The following is a 20,857-nucleotide window of genomic DNA, read 5'->3' on the forward strand; positions in this document are numbered from 1 at the left end:
ATGTTCCAGGAGGTGGTTTGTGCAATACCCTTTTTAATAATTTAGTTATGCACAATACACCATTGTCTGAATTGGAGCCAATTATTTTCCATTTTGACCTCTTCTGTCTGCAAAAGTTCTTGGTCATCGTACTATCATTTGAAGCACATGAATTTGCCTTTAACCCTAAATACACTGCCAACCTTGATTGTTTTGTTTTCCTGACATCACACCCTCAAATGACACTGATGTGAGATTAAAACTATGTGATCACTCCTGACATAGGTTGCATCCATTGATAAAACAAAAGATCTATGACAATTTAGATTATTTGTTTTGTAATAAAAACTTAATTTCCAAGCAGTATAATAACTGGGTGGGCAGTTGAACAAATGAATACTGTTTTGTTCTAAATCAACTGCTCATGAATTACCAAGAAAAACAAAAGCTCATTCTGCTTGGGCAATGGATACCTTGGTGAGTCAATGTCTAAAGACTTTAAATTCTTGACTGTTAAGGTTGACATATTCCATGCTTTCATTTTTTCTCCAGAAGATGCATTCCGGTGGAAGGATTTAACATCAAATCCTGCTCTGGTATATTCCTGTATGTAGAGGCTAAATGAAAATAGTTGGATTATCTTTTTGGTTTGGTCTTCCTCACTCTTTATATCTGAAGAATAAACTTCATAAATAGCTTCCTTCCCAGCATCTCAGATTGGGAATGCCTGAAGTTTGTTGATTAACTTGAAATTAGTCACTGATAATGTGAAGTTATATATCCTGTAGCTCCCATTATCAACATGAACTAAGGGGGGGGGACTTTTGGGGTTGTAGTTGTTTTACAGTGCAAAGTTTGGAGCCAGTCATAGCTCATGAGCCCGCTGCAATGAAGAGACATTGTCTTGCAATTTTTTTTTCTTTCCCTGTTACAAGATGGGTTTATGGTGATCACAAGATAATTATGGATGAGTAAGACCATTTGGTTCATCTTGCTTCATCCACCTAGAAGCACACTGCAGCTCCTCCATTGCAGAATCCAATTATTTCTTAAATGAGTCCAGAGTTTTGCTTCCACTACTCTCTCCGGGAGTCCATTCCATGTGTTGATCACTCTGTCATGAAGAATTTCCTGATATCAGTCCTAAATTTGCCTTTTACTGATTTGATGCTGTGTCCTGTTGCCTTGTGAATTACTGAAACAAATGGGGAAGACCATACTGAAGGGTAATAATCAAATTGTATCCTGTGATATTTCTGACTTGCATGATTTATTTGGGTTTTTTTTGTAATTAATAGTACAGTTACAGAGGAAGATGTTGTGGAAGTAGGAGCACTTGAAAATAAGCAAACTAATGTAGATTCTAACACTGGGATAGAGAATGCACAAGATCAGAAAAATCAGACGTGTAAAGTTGCAAGCAGTGGTGATGTGGAATCTCCTCTAGAAAAGCTCAAGGATCAAGATTCTCCACTCTCAACAAAGGAGGAAGCTCTTTCTGAAACATTTCAGCCAGAGGGCAAACCCTGTTCCAGCAATGTCCCTTCATCCATAGCCAGTGAAATAAGTCTGGACACAAAAGGGATCGCTGTCAATATAGCTTCAATTGAGACGGAAGCTGACAGTATAGAGCAAACTACTGATGCTTCTGCTCAAGAAGTGAAGAAAGAAGCAAAAATGACAACTTACTCACAGATTGTAAAGAATGGCAGGAAATTTAACATTGACTTGACTTCAAAGGTAACTATTTTGTTTTTACTTCACTAATAGTTTAAGGCATTTCATATAATTAAAAGCTGAACGTGGAAGTTTAAAAAAAAAATAGGGCTTGGAATTCTTGTAGTTTGCTTCTATTTGCATGGTGCAAATCCATGAGTGTCTTCTGTTATCTGTACTTCTGGGCCATCTGTGTTCAGTTCAATGCTGGGAAGAAATGATGTGCAACTAGCTTGCAAAAGCATTTATCCTCTGCCACATCACCAAGTATTGTTCTGTGATTTATAAATGCGAAGGGTTCGAGGATTTCATTTCCACATTCACCTGAGGAAGGAGGAAGCCTCCGAAAGCTTGTGAATTTCAAATAAAATTGCTGGACTATAACTTGGTGTTGTAAAATTATTTACAACAGCATTTCCATCATACTATTCACAATATTACTGTAAGGTGGGAGCAGCCGGTGAGTGTGGAAGCAAAGGACTATTGAAGGTTCTTTGCATAATGTGAAATGCTTTCCTTGTGTCAGTGATGAGTCTTAATATTGGCAAGATCTATCTATTTTGTATTGAGAGAAGCAAATTCATGCCTCAATGTTTTCCTTTAATGTTATGCCATATCATTTTAAATGTGTGACTTTCTATAAGGTTAATGTGTTTTGGCATGAATTTTAAATGTTGCAAAAAACTAAAATTTGATAAAGTATCTGAGACCAATACTGTGATCTAAAAATTGAGTTTCAGTTGGGGGCCTTGCTAAATATAACTGAGATATTTGTGTTCTTCCAGTTTCTGTATTCCCGTGGCTCGCTGGTTGATCTTCTTATCAAATCCAATGTCAGTCGGTATGCAGAATTCAAAAATATCACCAGGATACTTACTTTTCAAGGAGGAAAAGTTGAACAGGTATTCTATCATTTCTCTTCACAATTGCCTCCTTATAGACTTTTGACAAATAATGAGATGTGAACAGAATCAAATGTTTGAACCCCAATACATTTTCTGTGAATATGCGTTGCATCTGTGAATCACCCACTCAGTGAACTATATTACAAATCTATTAAGCTGCAAATTATGAAAAAAAATTCTTAAGTGTAGCAAGAAAGCAGGCTTAAAGCATAACTTTACATACTGTATATGTTTAATGTAAACAAATACAAGCCTAGAATTATAAATTTGAAAAGGACTTGGTTTATTTTTCACAATTGACTGTTTGCTATGTGGGCCTAGTTCCTCTTTTTTTTTTCTTCTGTAGCATGTATGCATGCCATGTTTATACCAGCAAAATGACAGACTTAATTATTACTTTTTGTGCTTTAATTATGTTGTCAAGCATTGCAGTATTGGATCTGTTTTTAAGCGTGGGCAGTGATAGTTGTACTTCATAGCTGTTACATTGCAAGGGAGAAAAGGAGCTACAAAGCTCAGTGTATAGATATCCTATCTACTCAGGCTCGCACTTGTAGAGAATTACGTATTTGATCTAATCTTGCTGTTCATCCACACCTATTAGTATCTTTCCATTGAGTATATACTCCATTTTTTCCCCCCAAAGTGTATTTCCTCACACTTTTTCAAATTAAATTGCCTCTGCCATTAGTTTGCCCATTCTGCTAATTTGTTTGTATCTTCCTGAAGTCTCCATTAAGAAAATGGTAACAGGGCCCTTAGAAAATCATAATATGATTAGGCAGAGTCAACATGGTTTTAAGAAAGGGAAATAGTGTTTGACAAATTTATGACAGTTTTTTGAGGATGTAACTAGCAGGGTAGATAAAGGAGAACCAGTGGATGTAGTACATTTGGATTTTCTAAAGGCTTTTGATGAGATGCCACATAAAAGGTTGTGATGCAAGATTAGGGCTCATGGAGTTGGGAATAATATATTAGCATGGATAGAGGATTAGTTAACGGACGGATAAACAGGTCATTTTCAGGTTGACTGGCTGTAACTAGTGGGGTGCTGCAAGGATTGGTGCTTGGGCCTCAGCTATTTACAATCTATATTAATGACTTAGATGAAGGGACCGAGTGTAATGTATCCAAGTTTGCTGACTATACAAAGCTAGGTGGGACAGTAAGCTGTGAGGAGGACAGAGTCTACAAAGGGATATAGACAGGTTAAGTGAGTGGGCAAGAAGGTGGCAGATGGAGTATACTGTGGGGAACTATGAAGTTAGTCACTGTTAGGAAGAATAGAAAAACAGAATATTTTTTAAATGGTGAGAAACTATTAAATGTTGGTGTTCAGAGCGATCGGGGTGTCCTTCTACAAGAAACACAAGTTAGCATGCAGGTACAGCAAACAATAAGGAAGGCAAATGGCATGCTGGCCTTTATTGCAAGGGGGTTGGAGTACAAGAGTCAGGAAGTCTTCCTACCATTGTACAGGGCTTTGGTGAGACCTCACCTGGAGTACTGTGTACAGTTTTGGTCTCCTTATCTAAGGAAGGATATACTTGCCTTAGAGGCGGTGCAACGAAGGTTCACTAGATTGTTTCCTGAGATGAGAGGGTTGTCCTATGAAGAGAGATTGAGTAGAATGGGTCTGTATTCTCTGGAATTTAGAAAAATGAGAGGTGATCTCATTGAAACATATAAGGTTCTGAGGGGGCTTGACAGTGTAGATGCTGAGAGGACGTTTCCCCTGGCTGGAGAATCTAGAACTAGGGGGCATAGTCTCAGGATAAGGGATCGGCCATTTAAGACTAAGATGAGCAGGAATTCCTTCACGCAGAGGGTTGTGAATCTTTGGAACACTCTACCACAGAGGGCTGTGGATGCTGAGTTGTTGAATATGTTGAAGGCTGAGATAGATAGATTTCTGGACTCGAGGGGAATCAAGGGATTATGGGGATCGGGCAGGAAAGTGGAGTTGTGGTCGAAGATCAGCCATGATCTGATTGGATGGCAGAGCAGGCTCGAGGGGCCATATGGCCTACTCCTGCTCCTATTTCTTATGTTGTGTCTCCTACCGTTCTTCTCACTCTTTACTGTTAGCATATTTCAAGACTGTGCTCCCCATGGCTACGTCAAAATCATTTATATATACTGAGAATAAATGTGATTAGAAGTTGAGTAAGCAGGGAATTAAAGAAGCGGGGAGGTGGGTCTCATGGAAGAGGTGAGATAAGGAGAGGGCATAGAAGGTATGAAGAGATGTGAGAAACTACAGAATTTCTTCATTGGGTTCTTTTCCATGCTGAGTATGCTGGGAACTATCTATTTCTAAAGCTCATGCAGAATCATTTATCAAAATACTTAGAAATGTTAACTTAGCTAGTACAATTGTGGTTAACAACCCATAAAACTGCTGAAGTATTTATAGATGACATGTAACCCCAGATAGCGCTCAAATCCACAAAGTAACTGAAGCTTCTACCTCAGCCCTGATAGGGAAGAAACATTGGGGTGAAATAAACACTTCAAGTACTGTCTGAGGAGAACAGCCAATACCGTACTTTTTATTTGACATTTTGTTGGGGTGGGATTGTTATTTGTGTCTGAAAAATGAATGGCAATTTTGCATACATTTGCCTTTCAATAAACTTTGCACTCAAGATTTTCAATTTGCAGTGCCCTTTACAGGCCTGTAGGTGCTTTTACTTTTAAAAACACTAGAGGAATGATTAACTTCTGGATTGTCGATGTAAGGCACTGTTGATGCACATTGATACTCCCTTGTAGATTGTCATTGACAAAATGATGGTTTGCTGATACCTTTGCAGTTGTTTTCCGCAAGTTTACAGGAAAAATTACACGTTGGCTAAAACAAGGGTGAATATGACAAATAAATAGGAAAGCTGTTGGCTCATTGAAATATCTTTCAAATCCACGCATGATACTTAGTCACAATCCAAGTATGGTTAAATACTGCTCCTCAAGGACCCAATCCCCTTACCATTGAATAATCACGGTTCCACATCATAGAAAAAAGAGCAACAGCTGTGCAGTCTTGATTTTTTTTTCCTCTGTTCTCTGGTGCTGCATCTGTATAATGCTTCCATCCATGATCGGAAGACTTATTTTGGCTCGAAACAACCTCCTTTGTATCCAGACTATCTGACACCAGGAATAAATGAGGAAAATGGCTGTGCTTTTCTTAAATTCTGCTGGTTCTAGCTATTTTGATCTGCAGGTGAGCTGTCTGAGTCTGATATTTTGCATATATACTTTGTAATAAAGTGTGTAACGTGGTTTAAGAACAATATATTGATAAGTAGACACCTTACAGAATTGGTTGGTCAGATGCACACCACAGACTTCTAGTCATTGTAGCCACAGCTTAGAGTGAGAGCCGATGTTTGTTTCAGCACGTTTTGTCTTTCTGATTATGTACCTGGCAGGTAAATTAACATTTTTCCGTTACTGAAATATTTATGGTATCTGTCTGTTTTAATTTTGACAATCTGCTGGATCACTAAAGATTTTCACGCTAGCTGCAATGTGACTAACCTTTATTTTCTATACTTTTTAAGCTCAATCTTCTGACTTATGCAGGAGGATCTCAGATCACCTGTGCCAGCTCAATGCTGCAGGCAAACATTATGACTGCATTGCTACATTGCGTTATCTGAAGTAGCATAGTTAGCAGATTTTCCTGTAACATCAGAAGTAGAGGTTGGTACAGGCAGTTTGGGGATAGTCTTGGATGATGAAAGGAATAATTTTGGTAAATCTAAGCTTCCTTATTCTGGTTATTAGAAAAGCCATTTCCAGCAACTGTGATTAGACTGTTATGAGCTGATTTTTTTTTTAGGGATTAAGGGCTTGTTCAAGCTGTTAACATAATTATTGTAATTTTCTAATTTGGAATCTTGCTTTACCACCGGTGATTAATTGCCATGCAGGAACGTGGATGATCCTGTATTTAAGGCACAGCAGAAAATTACTTGTGTATATTTCTTGTTTATGTAGGTACCCTTTCCTACATGAAACAATCCTCAGAATATTGTCCAATCAGTATTATCTTGGAAATGTTTGAAGTGTGACTTTTGAATTGAAGCCTGTCCAGTGTAAGCCTCTCGTAGCTTACTTGGTAAATCAGACTCCAGTTATAAATTGTGCAGCATATGAACATTTCTTCTAACAGAAGGACATCAGAATACCTGACCAGTCCCAAAGTTAGCACAATTGAATGTTTTGCTGAATGTTTCCCTTTTGCTGATTGGAAAGGAAATCCATCAAAACGAGAAAGTTAGCTGGGACTAAAAATCCATACCATAAAGAATCACTCAATTCTGCGATTCATTTTTGGGATTAAATCCACAGAACAGTCCATAAAATTGTGTTGAATTAGCAACATTGTGATCATTCCCTTGAGTGGTTCATTTAAAAAGGGTAAGAACTCTGCTCAGTCGCAGAACAAATTATACGTTACTTTAGCCATACCAATCCACAGTTGTACAATGGTTAGCATACCAAATTTGCATTATGTGTAATAAATAAAAAAGCTACTAAGATGTAGATGTTTATTTTAAGAGTGAGACAGGTATTTGTATCCAGCTAAAGTTAAACTAGTTCAGTGATGCTGCACTCTTTGTATGTGTACACAGAGGGCAAAGGAGCTAAGTAGACATAACAGTCCTTTTTATTTATTTGAAAATGTTGGTTAATTTTGCAGCCCATTACTGTTAAACCTGCGTACTAGGTCTGTTCATAAACAGTAGTAGCTGTTTAGGATACTAGGGAACTGAAAAGTAATCTTTACACATCTGGATAGTTCATGGATTACTGTGTCAGGAGCTGTTGCGTGGTGGTTTCTCTTTGTGTACAGATGTTTGAATTCAGTATTCCTGGTATACCCTACAACTGATGGTTTACGTATTTGTGCAAGTGTTCTTTCTAGGTGGAAGGTTATTTCAGAATTTATTTTCCCCTCCCTCACAGGTACCTTGTTCCAGAGCAGACGTCTTTGCCAGCAAACATCTCTCTATGGTGGAGAAACGAATGTTAATGAAGTTTCTTACTTTCTGTTTGGAATATGAACAACATCCAGATGCATACCTAGGTACTTGCATGCCCAAGTCCTTCCTGCATTTTGAGGTTTCTACCATTGTACTTTAGGAGGTGATGTGCTTACTGCAGACTTTTTCTAGTTTTGTCAGAATATCGCCTTTTTTTGTATAGTGATTCATACCCTTTTTTTTAAGAAAAAAATGTCAGTGGTCTTAGCGTACTGAATTACAGGCAATTTCTTGGTGATGTAATCGTGACTGTCCAAGTAATAAGATTGCTAATGTTCTTTTGTTAGCCATCTGTATTAGGACTTTCATAATAGTCCTTATTTCTTTTTCTTTCATGGCTTACTATCCACATACATGCCTATTTAATCAAGTGTTTTTCACAGTAAGATGTACCCGAATAAGGCAGTGTGATATTCCCCAGTTTAATATTATTGCAGTTCTTAATTTTTCATACTTCAGTCCTGAATTCATAGATACATGCTCATTGTGTTTTTGTTATGTTAACCCTTAGGTTGCTGGCGACTCCAAGGAAATGACCCTCTCCCTTGGCCAGCAAGCTCAGTAAATGTTTAGTTCATGCGCTATGATTCTGAAACAAGCACTAATATTACAATAATAAATTATTCAAAGGTCAGGAGTAGCTATATTATTAAACCTAACCAACAAAAATAAATTAAATTAAAACATTTAGACAATTGCCTTGTACATTTTAATCTTGCTCTCTGCTTTCCCATTTCTTTCTCCGTCACACGCACAAACTCCTCTTGGCTTCCACCATCCATTTTGAAGGCAGCTTGACCACTTTAAATGTTTTGCAGTGCCTTCTCCAGCCAGTCCTTTTATGGAGAGAGGGATTTTTGTGAGCACCACATCTATTTCTACTTTTTACTTCAGATCTTTTAGAATCAGTATCCAACGCTTGTTTGATGTTGCTCGAAGTTGTGGCATCAAATCTGAAAATCGGATTAAATTAAACCAAATACAAAGTAATTCTTTGCTGTTATTAATCCACAGACTTTAAGGACAATGGATTTTCAGAATATTTAAAGACAAAGAAGTTAACTGCAAACCTGCAGCACTTTATTTTACATTCCATCGCTATGGTCTCTGAAACTGCTTGCACCATAGAGGGGCTCAAAGCAACTCAGCACTTTCTACAGTGCCTTGGGCGCTATGGGAACACACCGTTTCTTTTTCCCTTATATGGTGTTGGAGAAATACCACAGTGCTTCTGCAGGTATGTTGATTTCTTAATTGATACTACAAAATTGCAATTCAAAAATTATTTTCATACTTCTATAACTTTCCAAATATATTTGTGATGTTTGTCATGAGTTCAACAAAACAGTCATAAGTTATTGAAAATCAGTACAAAAAAAGTCCTCTGGTGATGTTAAAGTTGAGCATTGTGTATTTTGGAATATATTCTCAATTCAGGATTTACTTCATATACAAATTGATAATTAAAAGCCAAAAATTGAAGTGGTTTACTGCTATTGCCATAAGGGATAATCTGTCATTGTATAACCTGACTCAAGTCTTCTAATTATGTTCTTATAAAAATTTTTGATAGTCTTAACATCATTGAAAGATGAAGGTTTTACATCTATGATCACAGTATGGATAGATATCAAAAAGGATGAAACCAAATATAGCTCCCACACTACTAATTACACTAATTATTTAAAACCTCTAGTTCGTCAATGTATTCCTGTGCTTTTATAGCAGTTTGTTGTGCCTGTTCAAGCGATATAGATCAATGTTGTTTGGAAATAGCTAAATTGGTGAGGATGGTGTATTCTTTGAGTCTTGTAAACAATTTTACAACACCAAGTTATAGTCCAGCAATTTTATTTTAAATTCACAAGCTTTCGGAGGCTTCCTCCTTCCTCAGGTGAATGTTGTGGAAATTTGAGTCAAGCAGTGTATATGTTGAGAGTTGTGTTGCAGCATTTCTGGGTTCAGTAATTTATCAGCAAATGTCAGTATGGTGATGTGGTCTATGAAAAGGGGTGAATTATGTAGTTTTTGTAATGACTTGGAGCTTATGGTACAATTTGAGCTTTAGTTTACTTGGTCTCAGTATAACATGCTGATGGGCCTACCAGTTTTCCTGCTTTTGACAGAAGCCTCATGCAGGAGGTTTGATTTCCCTTGCCTCAATCACAATCTCCAGTGTTTCTGGTTCATCTGTTTTTTTTTGGTTTGCTTTCTCATGATTTTAAAAACTTCACATCTAGGATTTGTCCAGTGTTGACAGCTCTGTACATTGGATAGTTTCCTTTTTGTGCATTAATAAAATTCATACCAATCTTCGTAAACCTCATTAACCTGCACACCAGCACCACACTTCGTTCGGATACAACAGCTTAATATATTTTAATAACATTGAAATATTTGATTCTGAAATGTCTCATGAATCTAGTTCTGAATTCAAAAGGTTACTTGATGATAAAGACCACATGAACATCACCATTCTTCAAAAGCAAGATATTTCAGCCAGCTCCTAAACTTTTACTTTTTTAATATTTAAGGTAGATGGAGAGATCCCATTCTCTCGCTTTCTCTCCCCTGCCCTCTTGCTTCCTTCTCTCCCTCCTCCATGCGCTCACTCCAGTTATTACTCAGTATGAAATTCCTTCTGCAGAAATTGGTATCTCGATCTCTAGCTGCTGCTCAACGCTTGAGAGCTATATAATGTATCAAAACCTCTTGCGCTTGAACTTGTAATCATGTTATCATAAATTTTAAGCTTCCTCCTTTGTGGATATCAATTATAACAGGATAAATCAGTTTTAGGAAAGCTACGGATAAGGAGAACGTTTTGATGTAGAAATACTCATGGAAGACATTGTTGCTTTTGATGTTTTATAGATGCTGAATTTAATTTGTGCATGTATAATAGGGTTTGTTGAAGTATTTCATAAGACCATATGCCCATCTCTAAATATTTTTCATAATATACAGTTGTTTTTAAATGATTCTTAACATGGGATGATAAATACTACATGGCCTGGCCAATCATGGCATGTAATAAATGTACCCATTCATGTGGTTGGCCATAACTTTACTTATAACAGCCAGTCATTCGTAAACAAATAAACTTTCAGACTTCTTGGGAGATTTGTATTTCATCAAAAACTTCCAGTCTAGTTATTGTAACTGGGGGTTTGTTTGGGACAGTAGAAATAAGAGCTGAAATTTATAGTGGAGAGGAGCTAGGTTGACTTTGTATTTGCTTCATTTGCAAAGGGTGAAAACATTGTGTGTAAACCATGGCTCCTGGAAATAAAATTCTAATCCATAGAAATTATGATTAAATGTTAAAATTGGTGAGGCCTTTGCCAATAAATACTATCCTTTTTTTTAGAAAAAGTATTCTAATACTGTTGTAATTTCTATTGAGTCGATTGTCTCATTGGGAGCAGTATAAAAAGCCTATTGCAGAAAGGCCTTATGTGAATTCTCTATTGGAGAATGGACCGCAAGTAGTGTTTTATTGAAAGTGAGGAGCTATTTTGTTTAGCTTCAATAAAGCATGCCCAATGTGGAAACAGTTTAAAACTACTGCGTACACACCAGGAATTCAAAGATATATTTAAGTCCAGTTCCTGATAAGTCTTGCACTGATGTTATTTTGCCTTTCTAAATATAGATTGAGAGTTTCATCAGTCAGTTTGCAATTGTTTTTTTGGAATTGAAACAAAATGCAAGAATATCAACAGTTCTTTACATCCGAGAATGCTGCACAGGAATTGCTGCATGTTCAGAAATGCAGGTGTAAGTTTAGGGCAGAAACTTGAATGATGTTTGCTTGTCATACATTGCTGATTTAATTTCCATGAAATTTACATTAAATTTGAGTTAAGCTTTACATTAGTACAGTGAGAATTTTGACTTTTACAGATGAGAGCTTTACACTGATACAATTAATCCAGGGAGTTTTATGATACAGAACCTCTTGAGTATTTTTATCTTTAGTTCACTTGTCTTTAGCAGGAAGCTTTAGAAGGAAGCAGCTGCTAGATGGTAGGATTAGTCTTGTGCCCCTGTACTGCAATCGGATAATCGATTTTTGCACTGTGGTAATGTTGTGCATGCACATTAAGGTGCTGTTCATTTTCATACTTTATTATGGCAGCAGTGAAGCACCATGGAAAAAAACTTAAATTCTTGCCTGGCTGCTTTAGAATGTAAACCCTAGGTGTTGGGAGGGGTGGGGGCAGAGCAGGGAAGATAGCTATTGTGTTGAATTGCATAGTGGAAATATGTTTCTTTTTAAAAATTACGTGGGGCTTTGCTGGTAACTTTTTTTTGTTCTGCTGAAAATGGGAATTAAATTAGTCATGCCAAAGTCGTTACATACAAATGGCAATTATCTAATTTTCTTTTAGCAGGATTAGCAGGTACTAGAAAATTGTACTTTCTAAGACCAGTGCCAGTAAATTTGACATAAAATGCAGTTTTAATTGGGGAGATTGACTTAATTCGCATACCTTGTATTTATACTTCACTTAAGGACTGTGTAAAGTTCTATTTAGATTAAAAACGAAGGCAAGTTAATCCATCAATCTGAAGCAACTGTTTACTGAGGTATGGATAAATTGGAAAAATAATACAATCATCTCCAATTTTTTCATGTTATTCACAGATCAATGAGCATTGCGATTAATATCACAATGAAATTGATTTGTTGCATTATTTATCAGGATTTGACAGACTATTTCATGGCAACATCCCTTCAGTCTGTTCATACTTGTCTAATACAAGTACTATGCACTCTTTCTACACATTGTTTCAGTAAAATAGTTGGTGTTTATATTCTCAAAGTTCAGGTTTTAGTAAATTGAAAAGCAAATTTGTTAAAGGTGAAAGTTAAAGATACAAGTTCTGCCTACCAACTACTGACCAACCTTTGTCAAGTATAGCATTAGTTTAGAGAAATAAAACTATCTGTGAAATGTTACTTCAGTATATCAAAAGCAAAATACTGTGATTGCTGGAATATATCAGTTGCTTGCTGCGTTTCATTTCAGCCTTCTAGATGACAAGGACTGAAAGACAAATAGTAGTTGTAACTAATTTCCTTTTAATATCTATATTTATCTGAAATTGAAGCAACAACTTATTACAGGTCAAGTAGTGCAACTTTTTTTCCAATCTATGAGTTGGTAGGCCATAAGTTCATTGGTGCTGCTCCTCATATGATCACATTCTTGATTAGATGGATTGGTCCATTAGCACACTGTACCACAGGGGCATGTTAACAGATGTCTAATTCAGTCAACTAGCCATCATTCCAATTATTGACCAGTTACATATGTATTTATAATTTGTCAAATATATTATGACTAAGTGAAGGAAGTATATCAAGAGAAGTATACACAATATGCTAAAGATAGAGAAAATAATTTCAGTTTGATTCACAAGTATTTTAATGTAATTTTCATCAAATGATTATTAAATATAAACCTGTAGTTAACCTTTTGGACCTGTTTTGAGAGGAATGGATCCTGCAGTACTAGTTTGGTGAGTTACAGATTCATTGAGACGTGGTTTACTGGAAAATTTTGAAGTGATATTGCTCAACATAAGTCTGTCATAAAACTGTGTGTTAGTTTTGCACTAAGTCACAGTGAGCCCCCCCATCATGTGTGTTGTATTATACCTACATGTAACTGATATCTTTAAGTAGGTTATTTAATTAAAAAAATCACTCTCTGCAAACATACATTAAAACATACAAGATTCTGAGGGGGCTTGACAGGGTAGATGCTGAGAGGTTGTTTCCCATGGCTGGAGAGTCTAAAACTAGGGGGCACAGATAAGTCACCTGGTCCGGATGGGATGCACCCTAGGAGGGAAGTAAGGGGGGAAATTGCGGAGGTACTGGCCATAATCTTCCAGACATCCTTAGATATTGGGGTGGTGCCTGAGGACTGAAGAATTGCAAATGTTACACCCTTGTTCAAAAAAGGGTGTAAAGATAAACCCAGCAACTATAGGCTAGTCAGTTTAACCTCGGTGGTGGGGAAACTTTTGGAAACGATAATCCAGGACAGAATTAACGGTCACTTGGATGAGTGTGGATTGATTAGGGAAAGCCAGTATGGATTTGTTAAAGGCAAATCGTGTTTAACCAACTTGATAGAGTTTTTTGATGAGGTAACAGCGAGGGTAGATGAGGGCAATGCAGTTAATATGGATTTTCAAAAAGCGTTTGATAAAGTGTCACATAGTAGGCTTGCTATTATGATTGCAGCCCATGGAATAAAGGGGGCAGTAGCAACATGCTTACAGAATTGGCTAGGTGACAGGAAACAGAGAGTAGTGGTGAACGGTTGTTTTTTGGACTGGTGGGAGGTGTGCAGTGGTGTTCCCCAGGGGTTGGTGCTGGGACCACTGCTTTTCTTGATATATATTAATGACTTGGACTTGGGAGTACAGGGCACAGTTTCAAAATTTGCAGATGACACAAAACTTGGAAGGGTAGTGAACATTGAGAAGGATAGGGATAGACTTCAAGAGGATATAGACATGCTGGTGGCATGGGTGGACTCGTGGCAGATGAAGTTTAACCGCAGAAAAATGCAAGGTGATGCATTTCAGTAAGAAAAATGAGGTGAAGCAATATAAACTAAAGGGCACAATTCTAAAAGAGATAAAGGAACAGAGGGATCTGGGGGTATATGTGTACAAATCGTTGAAGGTGGCAGGGCAGGTTGAGAAAGTGGCTTAAAGTATACGGGGTCCTGGGCTTTATAAATAGAGGCATAGAGCACAGAAGTCATGATGAAGCTTTATAAAACACTGGTTTGACCACAGCTGGAGCATTGTGTCCAGTTCGGGGAGCCACACTTTAGGAAGGATGTGAAGGCCTTGGAGAGAGTGCAGAAGAGATTTACTAGAATGATTCCAGGGATGAGGGACTTAAATTACGTGGATAGACTGGCGAGGCTGGGGTTGTTCTCCTTGGAACAGAGATAGTTGTGAGGAGATTTGATAGAGGTATTCAAAATCATGAAGGGACTAGATAGAGAGAAACTGTTCCCATTGGCAGAAGGGTCAAGACCCAGAGGACATAGATTTAAGATGATTGGCAAAAGAGCCAAAGGTGACATGAGGAAAAATGTTTTTACACAGCTCGTGGTTAGGATCTGGAATGCACTGCCAGAATGGGTGGTGGAGGCAGATTCAATCATGGCCTTCAAAAGGGAACTGGATAAGTACTTGAAAGGAAAAGATTTGCAGGGCTGCGGGGATAGGGCGGGGAGTGGGAATAGCTGGATTTCCCTTGCACAGAGCTGGCATGGACTCGATGGGCCGATTGGCCTCCATCCGTGCTGTGACCTTTCTGTGACTATGATTCTATAGTCGCAGGATAAGGGGTCGGCCATTTAAGACTGAGATGAGGAGGAATTTCTTCACTCAGGTTTGTGAATCTTTGGAATTCCCTACCCAAAGGGCTGTGGATGCTGAGTCATTGAGTATATTAGGAATATAGGGGAATCAAGGAATACGGGAATCGGGCGAGAAAGTGGAGTTGAGGTTAAAGATCCACCATGACCTTATTGAATGGCGGAGCGGGCTCGAGGGGCCATATGGCTTACTCCTGCTATTTCTTATGTTCTTATGCATTCAGTAATGGAAGTCAAATACTTACATCCTAATACATGCTGACGTGTTGGTATGTGGCCAGCTAAAATGGAGTGCAGTCTACTGTGTGAACATTGGCAAATGGAAACTGAAATGAACTGTGTTGGAAGTTGCAAAAAAATTGAATGGGAGGGAGGTTAGAAGGTCAGGCAGAAGTAGAATGAAACCTCGTGTACGAGTGATGAGTGAATTTGGGGGAGAAAAACCAAATGAGTATTACAATTCAAGAATTGGAAGAAAAGTATATTGAAGTTAGGGGATGTTTGATGACCAGAAGATAATTGGAGACAGCAGCTGTTAGGGAGAAGGGCAGAGCTATGTTGCTGGGAGAAATTTATGGAAGGGAGGGGGGCGGGGGGAGGAGGAGAAAGCAAATAGCAATGGAATAATTTTTTTTTTAAATTTAAGTATTGCTCAGACAAGAATGAGAGAGAACTAGGCCAAGAAGAAGTAGTTGATTTTTTTGGAAAAAGGAAAGGCATGAGAGAAAATGAAATCTTTGAATTGTGTCTTTTTAACTTTAATCTCAATTGGCTACAGGATATTGGTGCTTTCCTTTTCCTGATGTGAACTTGGCAATGGTCAAGAATAAAGTGGGGCTCTATCTCCTTGTTTCTGATGGATCTTGAACATTCCAAGGCATTGTCAGTTCATCTATCACTAGTTCTAGGTAAACCCTGAGAATCCATAATTCAAGATCAAATTAGTGAGGGTTTAGAGATGCATGGAATAATCTAGGACAACCAGAACGGCTTTGTTGAAGGCAAGTTGTGTTTGACAAATTTAATAAAACTATTTGAAGAAGTGACTCATCTGTATAGATGTGCATTAGATATGGTATAGTTGCATTAAATATCGTATATATGGATTTTCAGAAGGCATTTAATATGGCTTATTTTTAAAAAATTAAGACCCAAGAGGAAATGTAGCAATGTGAATAGAAAGTTGATTGGTATTGCTCTGTGTACTCTCTGATTACTGACCCTCCTGCCAATGGAAACAGTTTCTCCTTTGTTGAAAGTATATAAGTGCAGGGGGAGATTCGTTTTTAAAAAAAGTTATTTGGCTTTTGTAAATAGCAGCACAGTGTACGAGAGGAGAGATTAGGCCACAGAGTACTGTGAGCAGTTTTAGACGCCCATTACTGGAAGGACATTAAAGCCACAGAGTGGACAAAATAGATTAACCAAGATACCAGGGATGAGAAATTAATAAAGGTTTTTTTAAAATGATGAAAGGTTCTAATGAGTTCAGTGAGAGAACATTTCCTTTGATTGGAAAGTCAATGACAAAGTTGTCAACAGTTTATAATCCTCACTGAGGAGAAGGGTTGGAGAAATTCATTGTTAAAAGAGTTTTTAGAGCATAGGATGGTTTATTACAATAATTTGAGGCAGAGACCAGCATATCTTTTCAGGGAGATATGGGTATACCTTAGAAGCAGAGGAAGATACAAAGCCGTGGGGAGAGCAGGGCAATGGGATTAGATTTGGAGGGCTCTACTGACGGGTTGTGACAGATGTGATGGACTAAATGGCCGCCCGTGCGGTAAAATTCTATGGTTTACATATGTAGCATGCACCTCACAGAACCTACCTAAGCAAAGAATTCATTTGTGCTCTTGGCTTTTCTTGTGTAAGACAAATGGGATTGTAGAATTTGCAATTTGAATGGATACATATTTTTAATAAAATTGATCTCATTATGCAGCTTTTTAGATTTGCCACTTAATGTTTATGATGCCATATAAAGGGACTGGTGGAATTTGTTTTGACTGCTATAAAGGTTGCTTGAAAGGGAAAAGAATGAGTATTCTTTTCACTGTACTTTCTTTTGTATCTATAAAGAAAGTAATGGTCTTAATTTTTTTTGACTATTTTAAAAAGTCAATGTTATTGTCAGCATGCAGACTCTTGAGCAGGGTCTCCGTCCCTGCTGCTCCAGTGGTATCATTTACAGGCAGTTCCCAAGAAGGGCTGCAATGTGAACAGCAGGGCACTTTAAGCCTCTGAAACTGCCCAGGGAGAGCTGTTCATGAACTACCCAACTCTAGAAAACCATTCTATAGGCTGGGAAATTTGCATGGTTTCCACGATCAAGCTGGAGGTCAGACTGACTTAAAGTTACTTCTCTTGATGAAGCCACACTGGAGCACTTGCTATATTTGGCATTATTGGAGAGGCCTAACATGGAAGAAGACCCTATTTGTGGGTCCCCAATTTGACGATGAGATTCATGTTTTCAAAACAAAGTTTAAAAAATTTACAATTATTAGTTTTTAAAGTAAAAATATTTTGACGGTTTAAAAAGTATTTCCATAGACTTACTTTTCCTATTCAGCCTGCAAAACTCAATCAACGAGCCAAAAATTGTTTTAAACCTTTGTGCACCATGGGATCATTGCTTGTCTGCTGCTGACAGGTTTGCTAATCCCCATTAGCACTTCCTAAATTTGGATGCGGTTTTCCAAATCTAGACTTTTCATTGGCTGGAAACCTGAAAATTGTTTTCCAGCCAATAAGTACTTAAGAAGTTGCTTCCATCTCCCAAACGAAGAGTGAACGCAGAGAGGCAGAAGAAAGGTGAGTGGGGAGAATTAAGTTAGAATGAGTAGAAAAGACTAAGAAAAGTTTCTTTTTAGAAACAACCATAGAAAACAGTGTCAAGGAGGAAAAAGGAATAAAGTGAGCACAGGTAAACTGGATTAATTTTTTATAAATAAAAGCTATATTTTCAGCGTTTAAATTGAGTAGTTTAAAGCGAAAATAGTTATTCCTGATTAGTGTGATATTCCTGATTAAGTTTGATCAATGTGATAGCCACATCATGTGAATTTAAAAAACAAACTGCAATCTCAGCACCCATATGTAATTTTTGCCTTTTAACAACGGATCAAACAGTTTAAATGTGAATAGTTTTTGCCTTATGTATGTCTGTATTGCAGTCTGTTCAAGGTGACTGGTATTAATTTCAAAATATTATCAATAAATGTTTTTCTTCCCTCACTCCATTTGATGGATTAATTTTTTTTTTAAAAGGGTGAATTGATATTTTTGTTTGAACATTTTAATGAAATGCATCTAGATCGCTACAATTAAATGTTTTAAGTTAGATCTTTGTTCAGGTCACTGAAATAGTAACAGTTCACAACATTATTGAGCTACAAAAGCTTTCACATTTCTTAGAAACCATTTTAGAAACATCTTTCCTAATCCTGTATTTTTTTTATTGATCATAACTATATTTAAGCCTCCGTTAGTCTTTGGCAATGTAGTTTAAGATGAAATATTTTCCATCCTGATTATATAAAAAAAAACATCCTGGTACTATAACAGAAGCAAAGGTAGCCCTCAAGCCTATTTAGTTCTTGTTACATTAGCTTTTAATTAAGAAAAACAACTAGTTAGAGGCAGTATTTTCTTTCCATTAATGTAAGTGTGTAATGAAGATTTATTTTGGAAGTGACCTTCACTGTATTAGCAGAAACAGTAATCAGCAGAATTAATAGAATAATCAAATTATACACAGAACCATAAATCATCATGAATAGTGCTGTCAGAGTTCAGCTATTAATGGGTCTTATTGTTTAGCAGCTGCATTAAAAATTGCTTCCACTGATTTGTGTCTTGATAGGAACTGAAATGGCATTTAAAGACTATATGAAGCAGTGTGATGCGAGGTCTGAAGTTTCTGCAGTTGTTAATTTAGTCATAATGTGATTTGATACTGCAAGGCTAAAGGTGAGAGCAAGTACAGTTTAAGCATCCTCTTTCAGCAAACGAACAAACATCACTGGTAACGACAGCAGCTAGTTAGATATTTCAAATGACATTACTTCTTTTTGAGGGTTAATGGTATGAAAAGGTTCCTCAGAACTCTATACAGACCACAATTACCTGAATGGTTTTCTGTATATGATTAAGATTGGGATGACAGTTGTCTTTGATTTACTAATGCAAAGGCTAATAGGGATGGCCTTTATTTCTTCATTAATGGTGGTGCGTGTGGTTCAGTTTAAACCCTTTTGGGAAAACTAAAACCCATGAGCCATTCTGTAGTCATTAACCTTACAGAAGAAAACATGCTTGCCCATAAAAGTGACCTAATAATTAGTTCCTGATTTCCGAATCCAAGAAGCTGTAATTTTGTGTTTTTAATCATCATCTTTTGTATCTGTGTTTACAAGATGGTATTGCAATTAATGCATTATTTCTTTTGATCAGACAGATCCAGATTTCTACTTGTTTGCTTATAGTAGATTATACTCTCTAGCAACCATTAGCCATGAAATCACAAGGTAAATAGAGATAAAGAAGGTCAATTGGCCTACCTTGGCTCCTTCACCCATCAAAAATATACCGATCTCAGTCTTAAAAATTTCAGTTGATCCAGCATCCACGTCTTCGGGAGGGGGGGGGGGGTGCGCGCGAGGAGAGAGTTCCAAATTTCTACTACCTTTTGTGTGGGGGGAGAAATGCTTCCTGATTTTGCTCCTAACTGGCCTACCTCTAATTTTAAGCTTATGCCCCCTTGTTCTGCATTCTTCACCATGGGAAATTGTTTCTCTGTATTTAGCCCATCAAATCCCTTTATCATTTTAAATACCTTGATTTGATCACCCATCAACCTACTAAACTCTAAGGGAATACAAGCCAAGTTTATGCAACCTGTCCTCACAATTTAACCTTTTAAACCCTCATATCATTGCCAGGCTTGTGAAAGTAACTCCTTAAATTGCTTTCCACCACTCAAGGAACTGAACGATCTACTCCTAATCCTAAATACACATAGCAAACCTAAAATGTTAACCAGCTTTGTTAAAAACAAAAAACAGTTCAATACTAAAGTTAACAATTTATTTAAGCTGGTGTGCATTTAAGCCTAAAAAAACTAACATAAATTTAAAAGTAACCCATGATAGAACTTGGATTGGCCTTATCGTGAATATTCGTTTGAAAATATACCTCCACATTTTTTTTAAAAAACTGTTAATTTCTTTTTAAAAAAAAACTTGGTAAATAATGCTTGGCCTCCTAATTGGGGCCATTGTCTCTGCCACGTTTCTGTGGCAAAGTACTGAAACGTGCTGTTACATTTGAGCTCTTAAGTAGTGTTTCTTACCTAACTCTTGTACCAGACTTCCTGAGAGTGACCCATGACCCATGACCCTTGTGATCTGAAAGTGTATAACTGCTTTTATATTGCATTTAGTGGCATGTTGATGCCACAAATCTTTAGTCAACACACCAAAGTAAACTTGCTGGATTCGCTACGACTGACTGCTTGTGAAGATTGTAAACAATTTTACAACATCAAGTTATAGCCCAACAATTTTATTTTAAAATCCACAAGCTTTCGGAGGCTTCCTCCTTCCTCAGGTGAATGTGGAACTGAAATCCTCGAACCTATCGCATTTATAAATCACAGAACAATGCCTGGTGATTACAGAAAGTCTTTTCAACTGCCCGTTGCCAAGGCAACCAAAGTGTTCAGACAGATAGGTGTTACCAACAGGCCCATCGAATATACAAACGGCCAGAACTA

At 37.3% G+C, this 20,857-nt stretch overlaps 1 protein-coding gene across 1 annotated transcript in view; it reads left to right on the plus strand.

Annotated features, from left to right (window-relative positions):
• The window catches only part of chm (CHM Rab escort protein), a 107,159-nt gene that overhangs the window by 36,898 nt on the left and 49,404 nt on the right, over window positions 1–20,857 (plus strand). The window contains exons 5-8 of the mRNA XM_067996899.1: window positions 1,278–1,719; window positions 2,481–2,597; window positions 7,581–7,701; window positions 8,672–8,894. Coding sequence (XP_067853000.1) covers window positions 1,278–1,719; window positions 2,481–2,597; window positions 7,581–7,701; window positions 8,672–8,894 — 903 coding nt within the window. The remainder of the gene's footprint in view (window positions 1–1,277; window positions 1,720–2,480; window positions 2,598–7,580; window positions 7,702–8,671; window positions 8,895–20,857) is intronic.

Source organism: Heptranchias perlo, chromosome 15, assembly GCF_035084215.1.
Source record: "Heptranchias perlo isolate sHepPer1 chromosome 15, sHepPer1.hap1, whole genome shotgun sequence".
In the NCBI taxonomy this organism is placed as follows: Eukaryota; Metazoa; Chordata; class Chondrichthyes; order Hexanchiformes; family Hexanchidae; genus Heptranchias; species Heptranchias perlo.